The sequence below is a fragment of the Papilio machaon genome, chromosome 6 (assembly GCF_912999745.1).
Source record: "Papilio machaon chromosome 6, ilPapMach1.1, whole genome shotgun sequence".
Lineage (NCBI taxonomy): Eukaryota > Metazoa > Arthropoda > Insecta > Lepidoptera > Papilionidae > Papilio > Papilio machaon.
This window is the reverse complement of record NC_059991.1, coordinates 5,196,143-5,219,965: the sequence shown is the minus strand read 5'-3', so window position 1 is coordinate 5,219,965 and position 23,823 is coordinate 5,196,143. Positions and strand designations below refer to the sequence as shown.

The following is a 23,823-nucleotide window of genomic DNA, read 5'->3' as shown; positions in this document are numbered from 1 at the left end:
AACTAAAGTCGAAAATTTGAAGAATGTTTATTTTATTTTGCCTTAGTATTTTTCCAAGTAAATTAAAAAAAAAACAAATATTGATTATTGAAATGGTGTATTTCCATTTTATATTTATGTATCTATATACACAATGCACCTACCTATTCGCTTAATTATTTCCTGGCTTACATATAAAATAACTTAACATCTTAATTACATGCATATATCATTGAATTTATTATTAATAACATGTTTATTATCCCAATAAAGATGCTACGAGTGACTCCGGTAGTGCGGCTGGTATAGGCTGCAATTAAAAAAATAGTAAGGTCCCAAATTGTTGTATTGTGTAAATGTTATTTTATTTCATTTACTTTAAATTGAACGATTTTAACCTTATTAATAACTTAAATTGTATAGTAAATGTTATTGCTTTTACATCAATGTGGTGAGCAAAATTTTTTTGTTTTTATTGGAAATAATTTATTGTTTTCGAGTTCCAGCGTAAAATCAACGTTGAATACATTGTTAAAAAATTAAGATTTGTATTAATCACATGGGTGAAATGTGATTTGAGAAGGCAATTTACGATTTTTCTGTATAAATAACAACTTACCGTTAGTAGAGGTGAAAGAATAACGTAACCATTTGTGTCAGCTTTGTAAGTAACTGTATGTAAGACTCCGTCAGCGTCCTTATATGTATAGAATCCATCGACAGCAACATGCTCGTCAGGTTGACCAGAATTAATAAGTCGTCCAGTTTCTTCTCTTGTTATACCGTTTGATGTTACAAATCTTTAAAAAAAATACAATAAAATTAAGTATAAGCAAAGTTGAAGGCAGGCAGTTCCATTTAAACTGATTATTTGTTACTAAAAATATACACGGTTATTTGTTCAGTTACCAGAAACGAATAATAAAGAGTACCATATTTAATATGCAAATTAAAATCGAAAAATTATCCGACAAAAATCTAAATATCGGTCTATAGCAATAAATATATCATTCTGCGTGTGCGCATACACAAAGATGTAAAAATTACATACAAAATATTCATAAATAGCCGCAATAACATTTACCTACTTACTTCACTCCACTCCAGCCTAGGCATTTCATTAATAAAATGACTCATAGTATATATTCAGTAACAATTATTTTTATTAAACGTTTTCTTACCTAAAAAAGTAGTTTCCGAGGCCATCATTGTCATTCTTAAATTCTTCAATATTTGCTTCTTTATCCAATGGATTTGTATCAGCAATGCTAATTACTAACATAGTTAATATGAATATAACTTGATACATGCTTATTGCGTTGTATTTACAATGTGAATTAAGAAATAACTAAAGATGATTGTAATATGAAATATAAAACGTAAACTCAACTTGACCATACAAAATGTACCATCAATATAATTGTTTATTCGTTGCCGTTGGGCTATATACGCTATACGTGGTACCAATTAATAATAATAATTTACGTTTGTAAAATAAACTCCAACTGTGTTAACCTTGAGATGATAATAAAGATGTTTGTTGGCCGATTTTGTGATGAGAATTTTTAATGTATATTATTAATAAGTAAATTTATAAGTGGGAAAAATAACTATGTAAAACTATGATAAAGGGTGTTTTCCTAGTCTAAAAAAAGGTATCATCAAACTCTTATAAGGCGATGAAACAGACTGTAGTCGTGGCTTGGTAGTATAAATTATGACTAAATTTCCTGATCAATAAGACCTATGTATATATAGATAGACATATAACTTATGTTGTACCCCAATATATAGATAGAAATATAAACAATTATGTTATTTATATATACATATAACTAATGATATATGTCTATCTATATATAGGTCTACTGATATATAACATTTGTTAGGAATTCATTGGCATTCATAACTGGCAAATATTATCCGTCATTGTCATTTTCTTGCTTTCCTTTAACAAAGTCGATTGTATTTTACTAAACAATTATGAGTATTTTGTATTTTGTATTCGTATTTGTATGAGTACAATCGAGTACGTTTAATTCCTATCCATTTCGGAGAAATGTCATTTGAGGCTAACAATGCGATTAGGTGGAAAACTTTTCATAGACATTATACAACATATATTAGTACGTATTAAATTAAAGCTCTTTTGGTGACAGTTTGCTGTACTATAGTCGATACTAAGTGGGAAGCAAATTTACTTATTTGACTGTACATCGGCTATCTTTTCTCTTAAGATCCTATTTTCACTACACGAATTTCCGCACACAACTGGCCGTGCGCGGGACATGTGTTTTCTATGACAGGAGAGTAGTTCTAAGGTATGTAAATATGAAATATATTTGTGATTATATTATACTATTATGTGCTTTATTACAATGAAAAATTGCAATTTATAGACATTATTTAAATGGTATTTTTTAATTATTAGTCAACTTCGAGTTAATTAAGTTAGTGTAGTGAACTGCCGCCGAATCTTTTATTTTCCCAATAAAGACGCAACAACAGAATCTGGGACTCCAGGTATCGGTGGCTTCAAAAAGCCCTGAAAGGAAAAATAATTACTTATCCTCGTCAAAACAGTAGACAATAACTTTTTTGTCACACGTTATTTGGGTTTTGATTTATTTTTCCTTATTGATATTTGTGGCCTTATTGAAAGAGAATTTGTTTATAGTTATTTAGTTAAATTCTCTACATCATTGTAAATAATGACTTACCTCATCTAATCTTGGTCTAGATGTTGTAGTAGTTTGGTAACCATTAGTATCAGCTTTATAATATACTGTGTATAAGACTCCATCGACATCCTTATATGAATAGAATCCTTCTACAGCAATGTGCTCGTCGGACTGACCGGAATTAATGAGTCGTGCAGTTTCTTGTCTTGTTATACCGTTTGATGTTACATATCTTAAAACAAATTCATGATGTTATATCCTTATTAGAACAATATTGTATAGATAAATATATTACCGACAAATTCTTTGTACATAGTAATACTGTATAAAAGGGATATTTAATTTTATCATAGTTTTTTTATTTGATTTGTGGTATATTTTAAACATTGTATCAAAATCGTATAATAATGTTAACATGTATTGTAAATAAATAACGTAACTAAGGCTTCTAAGTACAGATTCGAACGTGAGAATAGCTATTTTTCAGGACGAGCGTGTGAAGTTGGTTTATGGAATACTTTTCTAATCAAATATTTTCTTACCTGAAAAAGTAGTTTCCGAGGCCGTCGTTATCATTCTTATATTCGACAATCTTCGATTCTTTATCCGAAGGATTTGTAGCTTCAATACTAAGTATTGACAAAGTTACTAACAGAACGACTCTATACATCTTAATTATTTTACAATTTAAATAGCAAAGAACTGAAGATGTTTATTAGTTATTAAAAAAAGTTCATAAGAACACAACTTGATTCTGAGCAAGATGCCGACTACATAATTTGTCTAATCAAATAAGTTAGGCTATATATATATATATATGTAGGCTAGATTAATACCAGTTTGCAATTTACGTATGCTAATTTTGATGAACCTATTAAAAGCTTGCATTGAGTTTTTTTTAATCCGTCATTGCATACAATTTCTCGCAAAAAAATTTCGTTTCTCTTGCATTTTTGCATTTTGTACATTAGTTGTTGTTTAAATATTGATAAATAATAATGGTTTAATCGTTGAAAGGCTGTACTAGCAGAGTATAAGTGAACTATGTATGTGAATCATAGGTATCAAGTGAGAGAGTGTGACTAGTATAGGTCACTATGAAAATCCCAAAGTACCCAAGATATCCCATATTTTGAACAAAGATTCCAGACAAATAAAGGTATTTGAATAATAGTACAACGCGGCAAAAAAAAACATTAAAATCGGCCGACACTTTTAAGTTCAAGTAGTAGCGCTTATTTTGGAATTTTCGCGACGCTTGCAAGCTACCTTCTATAATAAAACATTCAAGTAAACTTATGTTTAATTTTATCTTGGTTATTTATACTGTTAAGTCAGCGAACTGTTAATAAATGTAAGAGCAAGTGTGACGCATGTTTGTGCTATAACCACGTATAACCAGGCTGCGACATTTTAAGACTTCCTGATTTTTTACTCCTGTCCTATGACTTTCGCTTTGCGATCTACATAGTTATATATGTTGTCGTACATGGTGACCACTGGCAACGAATATATGAACATCTTAATTATAATCTTAATCATAAGTATTTGTAAAATAAAAGAGCAGGTTTGTTATATTTTTATTCATTCACCCAACATTTAAAAATAACACAATGTTAACAATTAAAGTGCATAAAGGAAGCAATTTAACATATGCATGGATTCGTACTCGTTACACAATATGTCAATTATTTTAGTTTTAAGAAAAACATTAAATAGATCTTACGTCTTTATTAATAGGTTGACTTAATTTCCGTAGAAATTATTATGGTCAGTATTGCCTACTAAGGTTTACGATTTGCAAAACAAAAAATTAAACATAAGTCAATTGTTTAGCTCTTTTTTCATGATCTCGTTCCGAATTCATGAAATTATTTATAATAGCAGCTATTTCGGTGCAACTCATAACAAGTATATTATTATTATTAAATACACGAAATGTCCCGAGGAGGGTTTGGCGTCAGGCAGGCGGCCGGCCAGTGAAAACATTTAAAGCCAAAACATTATTATAGTATGTGCTACAGGGTTGAAAGACTACTGAGATTGAATGTGGATGGCTATAAAGGTAGAGGAAGACCAAAGAAAGTATGAATGGATTGTGTGAAAGAGGATATGCGTAAGAATGTGGTAAATTCAAATGTGACGGCTGATAGAGATGTATGAAGGAGTAGTACATACTGTGCCGACCCTCCATAGGGATAAGAGCAGGTTGATGATGATGACATAATAAGATACGGTAAAGAATTAACTAACGGCAACTGTTACATCCATCAGTATTCTACTTCTTCTACTAAAAATGCTTACTAAATCCTAACATCATAGTTAACATTTCTTTTCTGAACACTACTTAATTGCTTAGTATATTACAATCGGTTTGAATGTGAATTGTTTTGCAATTTGTATAACTTTTTGTTTTACATAATATGAAATATGACTTCTACAAAGAGCGAGGCGTATTGTTTAACAGCAATGCAAAATTAGCCATCCATTCTGGCAATCAATTGATTTATGACGCGTTTTAAAATGGAGAAATATTTGATCACGACACGATCATTATGTAAGATTACGAATAACACTCCGGGGCCAGAGGTAATCAGAATTACTCTTAAAGGTCCCAGCATTGCACTGGGTTATGTAACGTCGAAGTCTATTGTCAACTCAAGAATAACTACAAAATTAGCTTTCATTATCCTTACGTATTAAGGTAAGCACCTTTAACCGTTTAAATATTGAAATTTTGAAGTGTAACCTATTTAAATGATATTTTAATGAAACTTTCGTAGGATCTTGACTCCGCCTTGCCTAGAAGATTATTTCGACTTTTGTCATTATTTTACCTTTGACATTCCGGGACAGTTATTGTTATTTTTATAGTTAAAGCTGACAAACGAACTTGATTCGGAAAAATTGTGAAATGAACATTGCCACCACCTGGCCTATCTTTAATCGATAGAGGAGGGGACGCATAAAAAGAGGATATTTTTCCTTCTCATGCATCATCGTTCCCCTCCCCTGTCAAATTCCTTTCCATATCTTCATTAGAAAAAAGGGCGGGAAGGGGAAGAGGACTAAAATACCATATTATCTACCATAACCTGGCCTAATGGGCCTTAAATTAAATCCGTTTCTAATGTCCTACTACACATTTATTAATATAATTTAACTCCATCTTACAGAATAGCTATTAAATCATTTATGGTATGAAGTTTAAATTGAATGGTCGTTTGTCTGGTTGGATCTAATTTTGATTCATGTTAAAAGATGGCGCTTACGATGGGATGTTTGAATGATTATTGACTGCGTTTCTATTTACGGTATACCTAAGAGATGGCGTTGTCATATCATGCATGAACATTGAAGATGTTGGATATGGACCGATAAAGTTTTCTTAAGTGATCCAGGTAGGCATAAGACACACTAAATTATAATAGTTTACCATATATAGTAAAATAAAGATATCTGGCCCGATGAGAGAGGCGTTGGTATCACGGTCACATGGCATAAAAGAAAAAAAAACATCTGTGATAATAGTTAACTTTGACGGCTTCTACCGCTTAAACTACGCAACTTTGGATAGTAGTAAGTTGAGTTAAATCGGCATATTTTCCACCAAGGAATCTGTGGTACTACGTTGTATATACATGTCTTTCTCAAACACCCTGAATATATGGGATATCACGTAATGAAAGGATGATAATGAATGATTAGATAATTAGTTACAATCCTGTAACTCTATCAAGAGCTCAGAAAAAAATAAAACAACAATTTATTCAAGGTGGTTCGCAAATTATGAAACTTCAAAAAACTTTTTTGTTACTTTACCATACATTTATGTACACCACAGTATAACATTAATGACATGTGTTAAGTTTTTCATGCCATATGAATCCCCATAGAGTACACTATTATAAACACTTGTATTTTATTGAAGCTAATATAACGTTGTTATTTAGATAACACTAAAACAACAATGTATATTTGTACTTCAATTATATTTGTAAATCTTATATATTTCTAATAATATAAAATACATCACAGTAACAAATCGCTATACTTAATTGTATCATGTTCTGGTAGCACTACAAGGTTCGTTGCCTTGATCGGTAGAGGGCGTTTCGTTGAGATCTAACCTCTAAAAGGTTGTTGTTGGAAAACTTGCTGGGGCTGTTGGGGTTGGGACTGAATGTACTGGAGAGCACGGGCGATGGCTTCAGGGATCGGAGGAGGGGTGGGAAGATGAGCGCCCTCCGCACGGAATCCTGCGGAATAAAAAAAAATACAAAATTACAAAGGTTATCGCGCATTTTTCCACTTCTCGTTCACCCGGCACCATCCCGCCTTGCAATCGTTTATTTATATCTTGGTTAGTGGAAGCCGCAGCGATCGCGAGGCGGGGCGGTGTCTGGTGAGCGAGAAGTTGACAAGTCGGCGTTAACCCATAGTTCCTATAGTAAAAATACAACCAACGCCTACCAGAAAATTCGATGCAAAAAACATGTCAATAACATTTGAAAAAAAGATATTATAAGCATATGTTTTGATGGTAACATGACCATTACTACGAGTTAGTATAGTTAGCTAATAATATAGTGTTTTCTAACAGAGAGAACTTAACTATAACGTTACGAGTTCATACATCACAAAAGTTAGAAGGCGGTCGTTTTTGACAAACATGTTATAATTTTTAAACAAGATAAATTTAGTATAAAATTAATCTAAAAATTACCCCAAAAATTATTGCAGCAAACTATGCAAATGTCTGGTATTCTTTCATGAATAATACTACTATACGATGAGATCCGTTAAATCTTATCGTTCTCATCGTGCATCATTTTAGTATACATATCAGTCATTTTAAATATTTTGTATTCATTTCACGGCCTATTATCATTACATTCTTGTGACATTGTACCTAACTATATTATGTACTATTTAAATTTATAATCTGTTATTGTGAAGGTTTGTAACTGGTAATTTGTCCAGAAAACTATGAAATTTTGAGATTTAAATTCACACAACTTGAAACTCTTAACTTAGAACTAACAATTTTTTACCATGTAGCTCATAAATTACGCAACACAGTATGTTATAATGAATTTTACGAATTACAATTAATGTATAATACCATTCTCATCAGCAATGTAGGATACAGCGATCGGGATGCCCTCTGGCGATGTGTAGCTGTAAGAACCCTGGGCAACTTGAGCCTCGGCGTCTTTCACTCCGGCGTTCTTCAAGTACCCTTGCTCCTGAGCGGCGATACCGTTTCCAGTTTCATAACTACAAAAAATTTACAGCTTACTACAAATAACTTGAAGTGTATTGCTTAACATATTAAGGGAATTATCTAAGACTTTAATATATTGTGCTTTCGATAATTTAATTATCAGTTGTAAATCCATACTAATGTTGTAAATGCGAAAGTAATTCTGTTTGTCTGTCTGTCAATTTGGTAAATTTAATGATCAGTTGTAAATTAATGTCATAAATCAAAAAACAGTGCAATAAAGATGATAGCTTAGTAATAGGTATGGTACTTTACATAAGTAAAGATCAATTCTAACACGGGGATTGAAAATGTTTGGTTCGTAGTACTATGTAAATATATGAATTGTTAATCTTTTCAATACTATTCATAATGCGTGGGAATTCTTTGTATTTCGAATTTTGGGACGATTTACGAAACAATTCATAACCGTGGTGTCTTAACTAGTTCAATGTTTGTCTAAAACTAACATTTGTACTGTTCGTATTTGGTAATACGGTTTTAAATAATCTTGTTGTATAACAACATCGTTTGCAGGCTCATTACGTCTAGTTGCAAAGTAATATGCTTTTTTATTGTGAGTTCTTAAATAATTGTCGTTGGAAATCGCTGGTGTTCGGTTACAACATTGGGTCTTTTTTTTAATTTATTGTAGGTACAAATAGTTTTAGCTTTTCCTCAATATAAACTTTATGAGCTCAACTGCAGTATCTAAGATTTTCCGAAAGTTTTCAATTGCTTTAGATATATAGATAAACTTTAGACCGTTAATTTGACTAACATTAAAGTTCTGACATTTAAACATGACGAAAGTTCATAATGTTCACTAATTAGAAAATTTTAACCGTAGATGTACCATATAAGTACACTTCTTGCGTAATCAGGGCTTGGCAAAGATTACTTAGACTCCGTTTGACGTTAAATATTGTTATAACCAAAACGAACATTTTTGATGATATTAATGTTAAACAATATTTTTTTTTTAGTAATTAATAAATTGTAAACTGACATTAGAGTTTAAAGGCCAATGAATTTGTAACACTTTTATGTTGAAAAAAATTTCTAAATATGGCTCTAGATCTTGAACTTAATTATAATATTACAATACAAAAAATGTTGTAAAACGAACCGGTTTATATGGATTTTTGTAATCAATGCGTGCATCTAGGCTTGATATTGGCTAATTTAATAATGAATCGTCGCATAATGATTATTGATGTATAATAGTAAAATCTTACGCACTATTATCCCTCTTTCTTGGTACGACTAAGAGTTATAAAATATTTTCACTTAATTTCATGCAATTTCTTTTCGAAAGTTATGTCAGGTAAAGCTTTTATCAAATTTTTTAAAAACTTTTCTTTAAATATTGAGGTATTTTTATGGCCAGGCAGATTATTTTACAACAAAAAAAAAATCGTAGATTTAAAATTGTCCAAGTTAGTGAAAATAAAATTTCTAAGCTTGGGCGAAAAAATGGATAAAATTTAAAAATATTATAAAAAAAGAATAATATTACCTGTATTGGTAGGTACCATCAAAATTTACCTCCTGCGTCTGTCTTAAAATAGGGATCTGTTGGCCCTGGTACTGTGGCTGTTGGTATTGGAACTGCGGTGCGGCGCTAGCCATCGCGACCAGCACTAATAGAGCTCCGAACTGTAAACAAATATGTAAAAAGAACATTAGCAGAATTTTAGTATATCGCGTAACGTTTTAAGAAAGTTAGATTTTTCCCAAGTGTTTAGTTTGTAAATTGTCGAACAAAGCACATCCACTAAGGATAGTGCTTAGTTTGGAAAATATCGATCAAAGCATATGCACTATGTACTTAGTTTGAAAATTGTCGAACAAAGCACATCCACTAAGGATAGTGCTAAGTTTGGAGAATATCGAACAAAGCATATGCACTATGGATAGTACTTAGTTTGAAAATTGTCGAATAAAGCAGGTCCACTATGGATAGTGCTTTATTTGTAAATTGTCGAATACTCGAGTAGTCGATACTTTGGAAAGTATTAATTAACGCAAATATTCATAAAACTCTCACAACCTTTACTACTTTTGGGAGACTTTCTTATACGTAACTTATGTTTGTATCTATAATAAAAAAAAATCATAAGTGGATTTGGAATCTTCGTTAGGCAGATTGCATAGCAGGTTTAACTATTAAGCAATTTATTTAAAGACGAAAGTACTAAAAAATTTGGTTGCAAAAGTGATTTGTTGCCGCGAAGATAAAAGGTCAACGGAACCACCGTAAAAATGAATTGAATAAAATCTTAAAGCATCAACCTTGCTTGCCCAAGATTGGTCACAATAATCGTAAAATTTAAATTTTGTTTGTTAACATTCAAATTTATGTATCTCCAAATCAAACATATCGTACAATGCAACTTTACTATAAGGCTCGATTTATAAATTCACTTTTAGGGCCGTTATCTTAAGATGACTACAGGGGATATTAGAATTAAAGGTATTAAAAATATAGAAAGAGCAACATAGAGTAAGGAAAATTATGCGCTATTGGCGTTTATTTTATAACATCAAATAAACCCGCCATAGCTTTCTTGTTAAATACCTTAATCACGACTTGCAATACTCGTACAAATTATAATTATCAGACAATTTTTTCATAAAAACTGTAACAAGACTAACTTGTAACGGGCAATTAAAACAATACTGACGAATAAAAATGTGTGGGAATGTGTTACAAGACATTGCCGTGAATATGGTTTAATTATACAAATGTTTTTTAACAATATACAAGCATTGTCTTGAAGATAATAAGATTGCGTTATTATGAATTGGTATTGTGAAATTATGAATTCTAACTTGAAAACAATCAAATTTTTAGAAAGAAACAGAAAGGATTATAGTGATCCAACTAAGCAGTCAAAAATAGGCAATCTAGTGAATTTGTCTCTTATGTTTGGAATCAAAAATTACAACGGGTGTTTTTTCACCTTTTATTTACAAAAAAATTTAAACCAGGGAATCACTTTTTAATCTACACTTCCACTATTATCTGTCACTTTAGTTTAAAAAAAAAAACTATAAATTAGGTAAACTCACCGACTTCATATTTGTAATTTTAAATTAATAAAATCAAAAATATATTTTATATTACTGGTGATCCTCGGTGGATGTTTCTGGCGGGAATGATTTTTCAGATCGAACACCGCATCTTATATACTGCGTTGCGCAGGCGCAGCTCTTGAAATTAGAGTACGTCTAGCGCAGGCTCGGCGTAGTGAACTTCAAAGTGTTGCCGCCCGCCCGCCCGGTGCACGTTCGCTGCATGCTAATATGTTCTTTATTATTTAGTGAACTAGAAATGCATTCTACGCTCATTAGTACCTTAAGACGAGATAATGTGGTTTTTAATTAAGGAATAGCGAATTACTGACGTCACTTTTTATGATGCCTGTAAATTTTTACTCAGTGTTTGTAAGCTGACATTAATTTTGATGTTTCCTTAGTGTGGATTCATCTTGTGAATTTATCGTATTAGGAGTCCATAAGCCGCGTCCATCTCCTCTTTGAGATCTTTTTTCAAAAAGGCTTCAAACAATCAATTTACCGTGTCGGATGTATAATATAGTTCATATTAGCTTCACATGTCTATCATACATTAACACTTTAGTTATTTAGAATGTAGTGACTTGAACGTAATGAGTCAGTCTTGGACATATGTTACTGATGATCATCATTTATCTGGCTTCCCTTAATCAACTTTGCCAATAAGCTTGAAAAATATACACCATTTATACTTTCGAGAAGAATTCGTATCTCAGTGGAGTAGTGTCGAGCAAGAAGAATATAAAATAAAAAATAAGTACATTTATATTTATCAATAACATTAAGTTACCAACGACAAAATATAAGCATATAGGACGCGGTAAGTGCTGGACAGCATTGTGGGAGTGATTGGGGAAGGTCCAGGTACTGACACAGGCTGATGATGATTATTATAAATGTTTTCTACTGTCTCGACATTACATTTTACATGCAAGTATGAAAATACTTACTGTAGGTTATATATTTCCTATAATTTTCGTATCTAATATTAACATTACTTGTACAATAAATATTGGTTATTTACGTGTCAGTTGAACAGACTTGAGCCGTGGATGGCTTTGATAGATGATGTTCAGTTAATATAAAGCTCTTACCTTGTATTGCACATTTGATGTCAAAAGACCGTCAACGGAAATTACCTGAAGATCACAATATAATTAAGTTCGTCTTACAAGTAACCTAATTATCTACTACCTGATGTTGTTCGTTAGAACTTCAATGTACATACACATACGCCTGTTATCTAGAGGGGTAGGCAGACATTAAAGTTTCCATTTTTACGATCAATTTCGTGCAAAGGAAAGAGAGAAAACTTTGGTTGGAAACGAAAGCTGATGATGCGAAAGTGCATCAGAAAAGTAAGAAAGTAATAAATATAATACTCGTAAAACATATGGTAATTTTCTCAACAGGCCGCGTGGAAATACAATTTTTGCTGTGGTTTTAACTTTTAGTTGTTTAATTTTACCGTCGCGTCTTAAAAATAAAGACTAAAATATTTTAAATCCCTTTGCTGCATTTGCATAATTCCTTTCCATAAAAAGTTGAATTTGTACATTATGATGTGATGTTTCACATTTGATAGATAATATCATTTAGAGTCCGAATTCCTCGAAAAAAAGACGTTTGTGGTTTTAAACTCTGTGTATTTTATATGAACAAAAGATTTTTTTCTCAGCTAGTTCACTTTAAATGTCCATCATAACTCGTATATATTCATTCTATTTTAATAATCGTGAAGTTTTTTTTTAATTTTGGCATGATCCTAGATCTATAATTACAAAATAAGACTGATATAATATTCTCAGTCCGATTCTAACATTATTAAGTTAATAAACATTCGGTTACATAAAATGTTTTAACGGAATACAATGTTTGGTAACAATTTTGATTCATCATAAGTATACATAATTTGATTGAATTCCCTAAACGTTTTATTTACAAAGGTTACATGGCCTTAGGGCGTAGATGATTTGCTATACATGGCCGGAATGTGTTGGTTACAAAGGCTACACGAAATACCTTTACTGATCCACTAACGCTTAGGTCAGGTTACCTCCATCATAATTCAATTTACTTCATTTATTTACGCCACACTGACATACTGGTCGTGACCATGACTTCATGTTTATAACTTTAAGCTCCGTTAAGTTTTTATAGGTATAAATATACAAAGCTTTTCAACTCGGCATATTATTTTTAATGATGGTTTTGTTATTCATCGACATATTGTCTAGACAATTATTATTCCTGAAGTGAATGATTTTTTTGTTAAGTGCGATTTCTGTTTTTTAATATTTAAATATTGGAAGAAGAAATCAAGCAACTACCTTACACAAAATCATCTTATCTCTAAGCCTCAGGGCGCTAACGCTATTTTATAATGTCTTGTGTAAAACATAAAACCTATGCCATAAGAGGCGTAATATGTTGATAACAACATTATATTCCTCTATAGACATAGTTGTTGCTTTAATGCATACTTTTCTCCCATCCCTATACTTTTTGTTATTTATCTATGTATAAAGAGGTAGATTTAAGAGATTGCGATGCGAAATAAATTTAAAATTGGCGATGAGTAATACATGAACTGTGCAACTCAGAATGTAATCCATAACAGAAAATTAACACTAATAAGGATCTACAGTTATTTATTTTGAAATCGAAAATATTCTCAAGGTTCCGGTAAGGTCAAATGTGAAATATACTAATAAGTGACTCTCGTAGTATGCTACAAATGCAAAACATATTGTTGTAGATTTTATTGTATACAGGATATTCCGTTGGCATTAACAACATTCATCGATAAAAATATATACAATTATGATTTTTAAATTTGTAATAATTATTTTTGAACCGGTATTCACGGATGAGACTCTTGTAATGAAATAAGAAATCGAGGTACGTAGTTGGCGTTTAATCTTTTAGTATATTATGAAGCTGAAAGTAATGAATGATTTCAAGATATTGTAAGTTTGTGGATACTTCTAAATAAATAATATTCGCCATTTTTCTACTCCATGTCTACGTAAATATATGTGTAAAATGAATATGTTATACATTTCCTCAGTAATATTACTTTATCATAGTAATATTCGACAGGGATGATGGAGTCTCCTAACATTTTTTTTTATTTTATCAACATATTTAACAACGCAAAAGATCAAGTTAAAAACAATAAAATTATTCAAATATGTGGTCTATTAAATATAATTTTACAACCTTCGAGCTTTGTTCGATACAATTTATCAGCTCAAAGTTATATTTCGCATTGATTTCTTCCTATTGACCTCAGTAATTATTCTGTGAATCGTTGTTTTAGGCAATATTTTTTATCGTTTAAATAAATGACTCTAAAATAACAAATGAATCCAGCAGTTGAATAAAAAAAACCAATGCAATGAAATACAGAGATTCTCCAACATAACCGTTGTTCAAGTATTTGTGATTGAAATAATTCGCCAATATTCTGCTAGAACTCGAATTTGTTCTTAGAAGTGCGGCTTGACCATCATGATATTAGTACTACCAGATATACTCGTAGTTGTTAATATTATCCAACGTTTATTAAAAGGTCACCCGTCCGTCAATGTGGCACTTGTAAGTCCTTTTATTATCTAAAATCTATGTAATATCTCAATGTACGATTACTTGTGATAAGTCTTTTGTATTCGTGAATAAATGTGTCTCTTCATTGATAATCAAACAATATTAAAGACATATCAGAAAATTGACACCATTAATGCATCATAATGGCGATAAAGCTGTGCTTACAACATTTTAGAGACATTACTTATTATAAGGAAACAGTAATTTTTATGATTTGCAGAATTTGGTTTCCATATTTTTTTGAGCTTCGTGTTCTTCATTTTGTATATTGATAAGTCCTAAGTCTATGATGGTGTAATGTGTTAAGTATATATTCAGAATTATACTAAAAGCTTTTACTACTTTTAGTATTTTTTTTATTTTCATATGATTTTGCAGGTTTTCTTTCATTTATGGCGTGTGATTTAACTGATTCACTGACTCATGAAGTAAATAAAACCGAGATAAATACCTGAACGTTTCTACGTTTAAAATATACCCCTTTTGTGTGGCCTTTTTACTTCAGCAAAAAATAGCATTTTCATCTACAAATGTGTGCTTTTAACGCATGTTGTTAAACTAAGAAGTAGCTTTTCACACAAAAGGCAAAAATAGTTGCTTTGGCTCATACAGATTATGCATTCTTCAAAGATACAATACACATTATCATGAAATACTAAACTCTTTACATCACACAGTGTGTCTATTCCCTTCCCTTTATGTCGCGTAGGTTTAATCCCACTATTTAAAATATTCTGCAATCGTTGGACGGACTCCTAAAGTTATTTTATCTTCTTATTTAACCTTATCTAAGCCATTTTCATACTTCGTTAAGGTTTAAAGTAACTGCAAATTTATTTTATTGCGAATACACATTGGAAACGCGCGTAAAACTAACAACTTTGTATTTCGCAATGAATATATTGTAGTTGTTGAATATAAAAAAATCATTGATTCACTAGCGCGACTCTGTCCGCGCGGAAATAAAAAAGCATAAGTAGCCTATATGTTTTTCCAGATTATGTTCTATATCTGTGCCAAATATCATCAAGATCCGTTGGGTAGTTCTGGAGATATCTTCAAACAAACATACATACATCTAAACTTTAGCATTTATAATATTACACTAAGTTATAAAATAGCAGATTAAATGTCTACAGTAATTAGTTTAAAGCAACATTAGTGTTGCCTGTGTTAACTTAACCATTAATCAAAGTAATATTAATAGTACGTTCCTGTACATCGTCATACAATGCATCGTCATGAAGTAAAATGATAATTTATAGATAAAAAATCTATATGCAGCTGGCTAGATAGCCAACGCCTAGTTCTATGGCTTAAAGTTAAAACCTAGTTTTGCAATGATTTCCGTTATGCTCATAACTATGAGCATGTTTAAAGTTTGACTAAACTACGTATTCATATATTTGTTCTTTATTGCTTTTTTTAAAGATAAATGTGTAAATCAATATTGCAGAGATCGTGTGAACACATGATTTTATTTCCATTCCAATCAATGCTCTAATTAATTCGAAACTTACAATAGATTTTCAATACCGTTATTATCTGCGTCAATATTGTTGTGCCACAAGATAAAAAAATATGCACAATCCGTAATATTGAGACAGTTTAATCTTTTTTTACTTAGATTGATATAAACTATCATAACTAATTACTATAAGTTTGACTCCTACTTCAAGGTAGACACAACACACAATAGTAGAGTTTCTTCGGATAATCTGGACTTAGAGATAATAGGAAGTAAAGATTTAATTTTAAAATTAAAGATTCAATCATTAACTTTAGGAAAAAAAGACTTCGTTTTGAAAAGGTGATAATTTTATTGTCATTTTATATGTACAATGATCTGTTGATTAAATTAAATCTGGAGTAATTATGTTAATAACATGTATCAATATGAATATTTATATGTATGATAGTGATGACGTAGAACGAATGATACGTGCAGACTATAATCTTCAACCATAGTAGGGACCAGTACCACCGCTACGTTTTGCGGGCGCATTTTTTATTAAGTCTAGAGCTTTTTGAATCGCCGGCGGGATCGGCGGAGGAGTAGGCAAATGGTCGCCCTGAAAAAAAAAATACAAGTTAAGATAAAAATTTAAAAATGTATATAGGTCGAAAAATAATATGACATATACAATTTACATCGAATTGATTATTATTGATAACAAGCTGATGCCCGCGACTCCGTCGTGCATAATTAACAAAAAATTTACATACATGCCGAATTTCATCCAGATCCCTTGAGTCGTTCTGAAGATACCTTCTAACAAACATCAATCCATCTATACATCCATCCGGATATTCGCATTTATAATATTAGAAAAAAGTAAGAAGTCTTCTACTTCGCCTTTCGTTATATAATATTATCATAACAAGTATGGGAGTCTTGCTCGCGTACGTAATTTGTGTCACTATAAAATATTACAACTGACCTTAAAAAATATAATGAAATTTTGCTTAAATAAATAGTACTAATTAGAACTCATTATGCAAGTTGGTTAATGAACAAATATTTTTTTGATGTTAAAATATTTTATGCGACAAAATCAAAAGCTGTTTTACCACATGTTGTTGAAGTTAGATAGTGAAATTTCGAAGGTCTACTGGCTTGAATTAGAATTAATTTTTTTCAGGATCAAGGTATCAAATCTATAAATAATAAGACGTATAATGTGGCTATCATAAAATAAAATAAAAAAGACACATATTATGATCTACTAACTATCGCCAACAACTCCGAATTAAAAAAAATGTGTGCTCTTCCAGAATATGTTCTACATCTAAACCAAATTTCAGCAATCCATTAAGTCGTTTTAGAGATACCTTCTAAGAAGAATCCATAAATCAATCCATCTAAACTTTTGCATATATAATATAAAAAAGATTTCAGATAAACTGCAATACCATCGCTATTGCTAAAACAGACAATACGTAAGGCCTAGGTCAGTGGAAAGGGCGCGAGCGGGTGCGGCATACGTCTGCGAACAATGCTTACGTAATTCACGTGATTCACATACACTGTATAGTATTAAATAAAATTTTAAATGTCAAATGTGCTTAGAATACGGCTGAGGATGCCGGCAATCGTGATTTAGATAAATTCTTTATTGACGCCGCCTTTGACACATCACGTAACAACGAACCTCGTAGACTGCTTGGAGATAAAAAAATAAATAAAATTTAAATTCATAAAAACTAATCTAAAATTAAATATAACATAAGCTATGTAACACTGCAATTTAAAAAAAATACAAAGACTGACTATAACCATATTAATTTTTAAAGGTCTGGTGTAAAAAAGTTGATAATTCAAGTAAAAAAAATCTAGGCCTATGTGTTAGGTCTAAATTAGAGACCCTATATTCAATAATATAGGGTCTCTAATTTAGACCTAACACATAGGCCTAGATTTTTTTTACTTTACAATCAATATTGAAAACTAGCTCAGAATTTAATGAACCACCTTGTGATACCAAGAAAAATGTGTATCGTAATTTTATTTTTATTTTTAGGTCGCCTAAGATAACTGAATACTGTAAGTCTATTTAAGGCTTACGAAAACGTGTGCGTACATACTCATTACAGTCAGTACCTTGACAAGGGAGATATTTATGTTAATAGTAATTTTCATCGTATCTAAATTGTCTGGGAGAGATCTTCAAGCGAGCAATGAAGTAAACATGATTAACAGCGATGATCTTTTGTTCATACGAATCTTGTTTTTACGTATTAAAATTGTTACTTTCACACGTCCTTCGTTTTTGGCGAATGTTACAAAATTCTAACTTCTTTGCATTACTGTAATCTCATATTTGGAGTAATTTATTGTTTTGATATTTAAATTAGTTCATATTTGACATTTAGTAACAAATATTGGTAAGGTGGTGACTTGGAATGGATCATAATGTCTGCAATGTCTATAGAAATGTGAATTTTATGTTGAATAAAATTAAAATTGTATTGTCACTAGTCGATCAAGTTAATATAGTATGGTTAAATTTACTAAACGTAATATCATCATAGCTTCACAACCGTCTGTCAACTATCTTTGAATATAACCTAGCAAATTTTCCATAGTTGAAATGGTTATAGCAAAGTTTAATATACAAATATCCTTACAAAATTATCAAGAGTTAGTTCGAACATTTTGAAGTATTTCTATTCATTACTATTAAAATTGGACTTAATAACCTGTCATAGTACCAATCAAGCATTTCTCAACTACGGTTCGTAGGGCGTTATTTGATATTTTAACGCGACATTTGCCCACATGTTAGCAATCATGATTCACACCCGCACCTTAGTCTTCGTAGTGTATTAAATTTTCTACAAACTTACGTAACATTCATGATTCAGGCCACACATCCGAATTTCAGAAAAAAACGTTACGTGTTGCAAAATACTTTATATCGAAATGTAACTATTTGAGATGAGATGCGATCAACAATTAACCGTATAATTTTATTCATGGACAAGGAAGATAGATTTTATTTACGGTACTCAAAACCACTTTTTAAATAAATTTTTCATAAATACAACGAGGGTTCTAAAACAGACGTAATGAAATTAGTTTACTTAATGCAAAATATTATATTTATGTAAATAAAATTGTGTTATATCAAAGCGGATTTCACAAAATCAAATTACCGTTTGGTAATCGTTGAAATAAAAACCCATAAATTTGGAACATTATTAGTAGGTCAATGTTGATTTACTTATATTGCTTAGATTTGGAGTGATGTGACCTTAAAGGTTAATATTGGTGAAAAAGATTAACTTTATAAATACAATATCATCGATACAATATGCTTGCAAAATCATGAATTTGTAAACGTAAACACAGAAGTGTTTTTAAATTAATATTTTATTGTGATTTTATTGCCGACTGTACTTGTATTTAACATTTTTACAGTACCGGATTCCGTGATGCATCTCCTCGTTTTACGAGTTCGAAGATGTCAAGGTTTCTATAAGACGTCGGCGTATATTTAAAATGGTGGGAACAATCATAACTTAAATTTATAAATGTGTAACACCGGCGACTTATACAGCAATGGAATCCAAAATATTGATATAATCCTTTTTATTTTTAATCTGGGATAAAAACTAAATTGAAATCAATAACATTTCATGGCATGATAAAGTCATAGTGAAAATTGCAACTGAAAATATGAATTCGATTTTGATTGATTAATGTCCAATTTTTGTGTAAATATTATTTCAATTTTTTCACTCAAAACCTTAAAATTTGGTTACGTAAATGATTTTGACCGTCATATAGTTATTTCTTGTACACTCACTATGTACTACATAGGAAATGGTGCGATGCCAACGCAAATGGCCCAGCATAACTTCGTGTGGAACCAGTCCCATAAAACAGAGGCAATGGTTCATATATAACTAATGCAAAGTCACTCAACTCGCAAAAGCTTGCAATAACTTCTTTATTTAAAGTTATTATTTAATTCCACAATATTATTTGTATTATTTAATAAAGTTAAATAGCTTAACTTATCAAAAACTTATGAAAGCTTTGTAAACGATTTTACTATTGGATTTAAGTAATTAACAAGATCCTTACAAGCAAAAACTTAAGACTGCTATCGGTTAATAATTTTATTTCTACGTCGATACAAAAGAATATAAAAAGATAGAATATAAAACATTCAAACCTTTGGTTGGAAGCCATTGGCGTCAGCAACGTATTGCAGTGTAATTATAGACCCGTCAGGTGCCTTGTAGCTGAACTTTCCATTGGCGACCTGCTCCTCTTGGCCCTCGCCTTTGCCGAAATTCTTCACATAACCAGCCTCTTCCGCATTTATTTGGTTACCAGTTTCGTAACTGTAATTAACAATAATTACGGATACTTAAAATTCTAGAGATGAACTTAATGTACTTTTGTTTCACTGTGTTACTCCATGAATACGGTTAAAATTTCGTCTCACTTAGCATAATAACCTGAAATATTTTATTGATCTCAATCACTAGAAATTAATTTGAAGGTTATGAGAGATTGATAAATCGCTAACGAATAACAATCAATTAATTTTGATTAGGTAGTACTAAGTTCTCTGGATTATCCAATCTTATTTAGTGAATTAGTAAACTTATTTAAAAAAAAAAAAAAAAAAACATACAATAAATTACGGCGTGGTTCTTACAGTTGTATTTCTCGCAGTTTTAGTTGTACATAGCCATTAAACAAAATACCTAAGGGACGAAGTGAAATAAAAATTGCTTGACTTTACTTAAATATCATACAACGTTAACCAGAAATCCAGGAATGTCGACTTCTTTGTCATAATATAAATATTAAAAGTGTTGTCAGGTTTACACTTGACGAAGGTCAATAATGCTATTTACGGACAGGTTATGCTTTAGTGTAAGATTACATCTTTCTCTGCTTGTGCCTGTGCCAACTTGACCAAGGCGTAAACGATCTCGAAATACAAAACATCTCATGCAAATTAGTTGCATTTATATTCTTCTAAAATATGATTTCTCTATAAAGGAATATACTTTGTTATGGAGTAAGCAGCATTTTTTTAGCAATACTGGATATAAGCAGTAGTATAAAACTTAAACACAAAAATTAAACATCCGTTACGGATATTATTGCATTTATATAAAGTAGTTTTGTTTTATTATAAAATCATTAAAAATGGTATGAATTCAAAGTAGTACTCGCGTCTGTATACATTAGTACGATATTCGTAATAAACATGCTCTAGTCTTAAATATTGCACAGAATTAACTTGCATTTGTTTACATTACGACTAGCAATCATTTAAATAATTGATAAATACAATCCAGTTTCCCAATTTGTCTGTAAGATGAATATGGATCGAATGTTTAGAATTCCTCAACTGTTGCAAATTAAACTAGTTGACATTGAACTTTATGACACGGATCACTTTATGTAATATACTTTTGCTTCATATTTTTATTTGCCTATTAGATATTCTTCGAAGAAAGGCAATCATAGAATTGAGGACACGGTGACGTGTTACGTGAACATGGGTAATGTCAATATCACTATGTCTACTTGCGGTAATACTAAAAATTACAATATTTAAGAATATGGTATATTTATACGTAAAATCAGATAATGTGATAAGCGAAAATGTATAATATTCCGGTCTGTTTGTTTTATGGACGGGGTTGTTTATTTATTACTATTTTAAAACGTGAAAGCAATAACTGACTTATAGCCATTATACATATGAGATGTACATATATAAAGTTACTTACAGCCATTTGTATGATCCGTCGACATTTGGTCCATTTGATTCATAGCGCAGAATAGGGATAACAGTTTGCGAGTTGGGTTTTGCCTGTATTCCTAAGGCGAGAACTAACACGGAGAAAGCTATCGGAGAAATCTGAAGAAATACAAATTTACAATGAAATATTAATTATTACTTAGAAAATATTACAAAAACAACTTCTATAACTACTGTAGCCTCAATTAAAAAGAACTAAATAAAAATTTAGAGTGAATACAATGTCACTGAGAAACAATATATTTCAGTACATTAGTATTCTACCTAATGTATTAATAATTTCCTCTTACATTTGATAAAACATGCAACATATTTTTTGGGTTAAAATGCTATTTAAACGCCTTGATGTAAATCTAGCAAATAATTATTTAGAAATATTAATGAAGAACAATACGCAGGCGCTTTCAGCATTTGAAATGTAGCAGAGGATCCAGAATTATGAATATTGAGGATAGGTTTTAAGGCAGAAAAAATTAATATACAGTTTTTTAATAGACACGTGATATCTGTATGGTAATAAAACCAATGGAAACCGTGTTAGAGAATGTAATTATGTTAAGTAAATTTCAAAACAACTGCACATCTCAAAAAGGTTATACAGTACCTTATCTACATTCAAACATGTAAATTATCTGCATTTGATATTTTCAGTAGCAAACGCGTGAAAGCTTACTGCATGTTACAAAATACAAAATGTTTCAATAACATTTAATTTTTATTTACAAAACAAGCGAACGGCCGCTTCTTCGTACCGCAGAATTAAAAAAAAGCGTAGTAATAAAAAGCTATTAAATTAAGTACATATTTAATTTTAGAGTTAGTTTGTAACAAACAAAAGTTTCTCCTTAGTAAGGTTCCGATAAATTTACTTAACGAAATAATTATTAAGATGTTTTTTTTTAAAATAAAATTATCAAAATAACTTATTTTGTTTTATTTAAACAAATTAAACGTAACTTCTCTCACAAAGTATGGAATTATTAACATTCCAAAATGAATTAAATTAAAAAGTAAAGAAAGTTTTACCATTCTCGAACTGTCGACAAAGGTACAAAAGGGTCCAAACACAATCAAATGCAACTCAAGTGTGTACTAAGTGACACTGCAATAGGTTTATATACCGTCTTCTTTACCTATGAACTTCGTGCAACCCAACGCATCCTGACTTATCAAACGGACACACATGCGCAAACCAATAAACAAACACACTAACAATATTTACAATTAAAAAAAACGTACTAATGGCAATAAAATTGTATGCATTATTATGATGATCATGTATGGTCAATTAAATCAACTTATTTGTTTTTATTGAGCCTCCTTGCATAGTTTTGTGCGATTATCGATTGTAAAGCACTTAAAATGCAATCGACGTCCAAAAAAAGGAGTTTGAAATTTTGTATAAAAATACAACGAATAACATTTGGAACGAAGTTCCTTATCGCACGTTGTGAAAGGGGGCTAGACGGAAAAAATTCTTACGAAAAGTTGTCACGACACTTTTTGCTATAGACGAATGAGCGCTACTTCACCATGGCAACGACGTGACAATATATAACGAAAATTCATAGAAATAAAATGTACTTCTTGTGAAGACTTAAGTTTTTTATTCATAGAATAAACATTGGTTCCTTCACTAAGTAATTGAAAGGAACTTCGTTCCATCCGGGTGTCCCTTGACACCTCTCAAGTTTTTTTTAACAAAAACGCGTCGTTATTCTATAGAAGTAAAGATAGTGTTCAACCCTTGTAAATTGTATGTTCTATCGTTTAGCCGTAGGTATATGCTTTAACTTAAAGGGTAAATATTTAATGTTAATCAGTTTCGAAGATTATCACTTGTCCCTCGCCATTCTCTATAAATCACGGAACTACTTGGTCAATACTACTGGGCAATAAAATATCATGCAAA

At 30.9% G+C, this 23,823-nt stretch overlaps 4 protein-coding genes across 4 annotated transcripts; all 4 read right to left on the bottom strand.

The window, feature by feature from the left end:
* Positions 1-122: 122 nt before the first annotated feature.
* Positions 123-1,380, bottom strand: LOC106714937 (endocuticle structural glycoprotein SgAbd-5). The gene is made up of 3 exons (XM_014508062.2): positions 1,161-1,380; positions 599-779; positions 123-289 (listed from the first exon to the last, which is right to left on the bottom strand). The coding sequence occupies exons 1-3, from the start codon at positions 1,286-1,288 to the stop codon at positions 239-241; spliced, it is 360 nt and encodes a 119-aa protein (XP_014363548.2). The 5' UTR covers positions 1,289-1,380; the 3' UTR covers positions 123-238.
* Positions 1,381-2,350: 970 nt separating this feature from the next.
* LOC106714939 (endocuticle structural glycoprotein SgAbd-5) lies at positions 2,351-3,425 on the bottom strand. The gene is made up of 3 exons (XM_014508065.2): positions 3,203-3,425; positions 2,700-2,892; positions 2,351-2,524 (listed from the first exon to the last, which is right to left on the bottom strand). Exons 1-3 carry the CDS (start codon positions 3,328-3,330, stop codon positions 2,459-2,461), a joined length of 387 nt encoding a protein of 128 aa, XP_014363551.2. The 5' UTR covers positions 3,331-3,425; the 3' UTR covers positions 2,351-2,458.
* A 3,267-nt stretch (positions 3,426-6,692) lies between these two features.
* On the bottom strand, positions 6,693-11,098 carry LOC106714762 (endocuticle structural glycoprotein SgAbd-2). The gene is made up of 4 exons (XM_014507867.2): positions 11,002-11,098; positions 9,446-9,585; positions 7,786-7,940; positions 6,693-6,919 (listed from the first exon to the last, which is right to left on the bottom strand). Exons 1-4 carry the CDS (start codon positions 11,008-11,010, stop codon positions 6,786-6,788), a joined length of 438 nt encoding a protein of 145 aa, XP_014363353.2. The 5' UTR covers positions 11,011-11,098; the 3' UTR covers positions 6,693-6,785.
* A 5,370-nt stretch (positions 11,099-16,468) lies between these two features.
* LOC106715072 (endocuticle structural glycoprotein ABD-4) lies at positions 16,469-22,988 on the bottom strand. The gene is made up of 4 exons (XM_014508283.2): positions 22,938-22,988; positions 21,880-22,010; positions 20,298-20,469; positions 16,469-16,688 (listed from the first exon to the last, which is right to left on the bottom strand). Exons 1-4 carry the CDS (start codon positions 22,938-22,940, stop codon positions 16,575-16,577), a joined length of 420 nt encoding a protein of 139 aa, XP_014363769.2. The 5' UTR covers positions 22,941-22,988; the 3' UTR covers positions 16,469-16,574.
* Positions 22,989-23,823: the final 835 nt, after the last annotated feature.

Excerpts from the sequence above, each read along its gene's own strand:
- LOC106714937 (XM_014508062.2), bottom strand. The coding sequence starts at position 1,288 with ATGTATCAAGTTATATTCATATTAACTATGTTAGTAATTAGCATTGCT. Across the intron at positions 780-1,160 it reads CTCGGAAACTACTTTTTTAG|ATTTGTAACATCAAACGGTA; the intron begins GTAAGAAAACGT and ends TTTTTTTTAAAG. Across the intron at positions 290-598 it reads TTCTTTCACCTCTACTAACG|CCTATACCAGCCGCACTACC; the intron begins GTAAGTTGTTAT and ends TTTTAATTGCAG.
- LOC106714939 (XM_014508065.2), bottom strand. The coding sequence starts at position 3,330 with ATGTATAGAGTCGTTCTGTTAGTAACTTTGTCAATACTTAGTATTGAA. Across the intron at positions 2,893-3,202 it reads CTCGGAAACTACTTTTTCAG|ATATGTAACATCAAACGGTA; the intron begins GTAAGAAAATAT and ends ATTTGTTTTAAG. Across the intron at positions 2,525-2,699 it reads CTAGACCAAGATTAGATGAG|GGCTTTTTGAAGCCACCGAT; the intron begins GTAAGTCATTAT and ends TTTTCCTTTCAG.
- LOC106714762 (XM_014507867.2), bottom strand. Across the intron at positions 7,941-9,445 it reads GATGGTACCTACCAATACAG|TTATGAAACTGGAAACGGTA; the intron begins GTAATATTATTC and ends AATTTTTTGTAG. Across the intron at positions 6,920-7,785 it reads CTACATTGCTGATGAGAATG|GATTCCGTGCGGAGGGCGCT; the intron begins GTATTATACATT and ends TTTATTCCGCAG.
- LOC106715072 (XM_014508283.2), bottom strand. Across the intron at positions 20,470-21,879 it reads GACGGATCATACAAATGGCT|TTACGAAACTGGTAACCAAA; the intron begins GTAAGTAACTTT and ends TGTTAATTACAG. Across the intron at positions 16,689-20,297 it reads CCAATGGCTTCCAACCAAAG|GGCGACCATTTGCCTACTCC; the intron begins GTTTGAATGTTT and ends TTTTTTTTTCAG.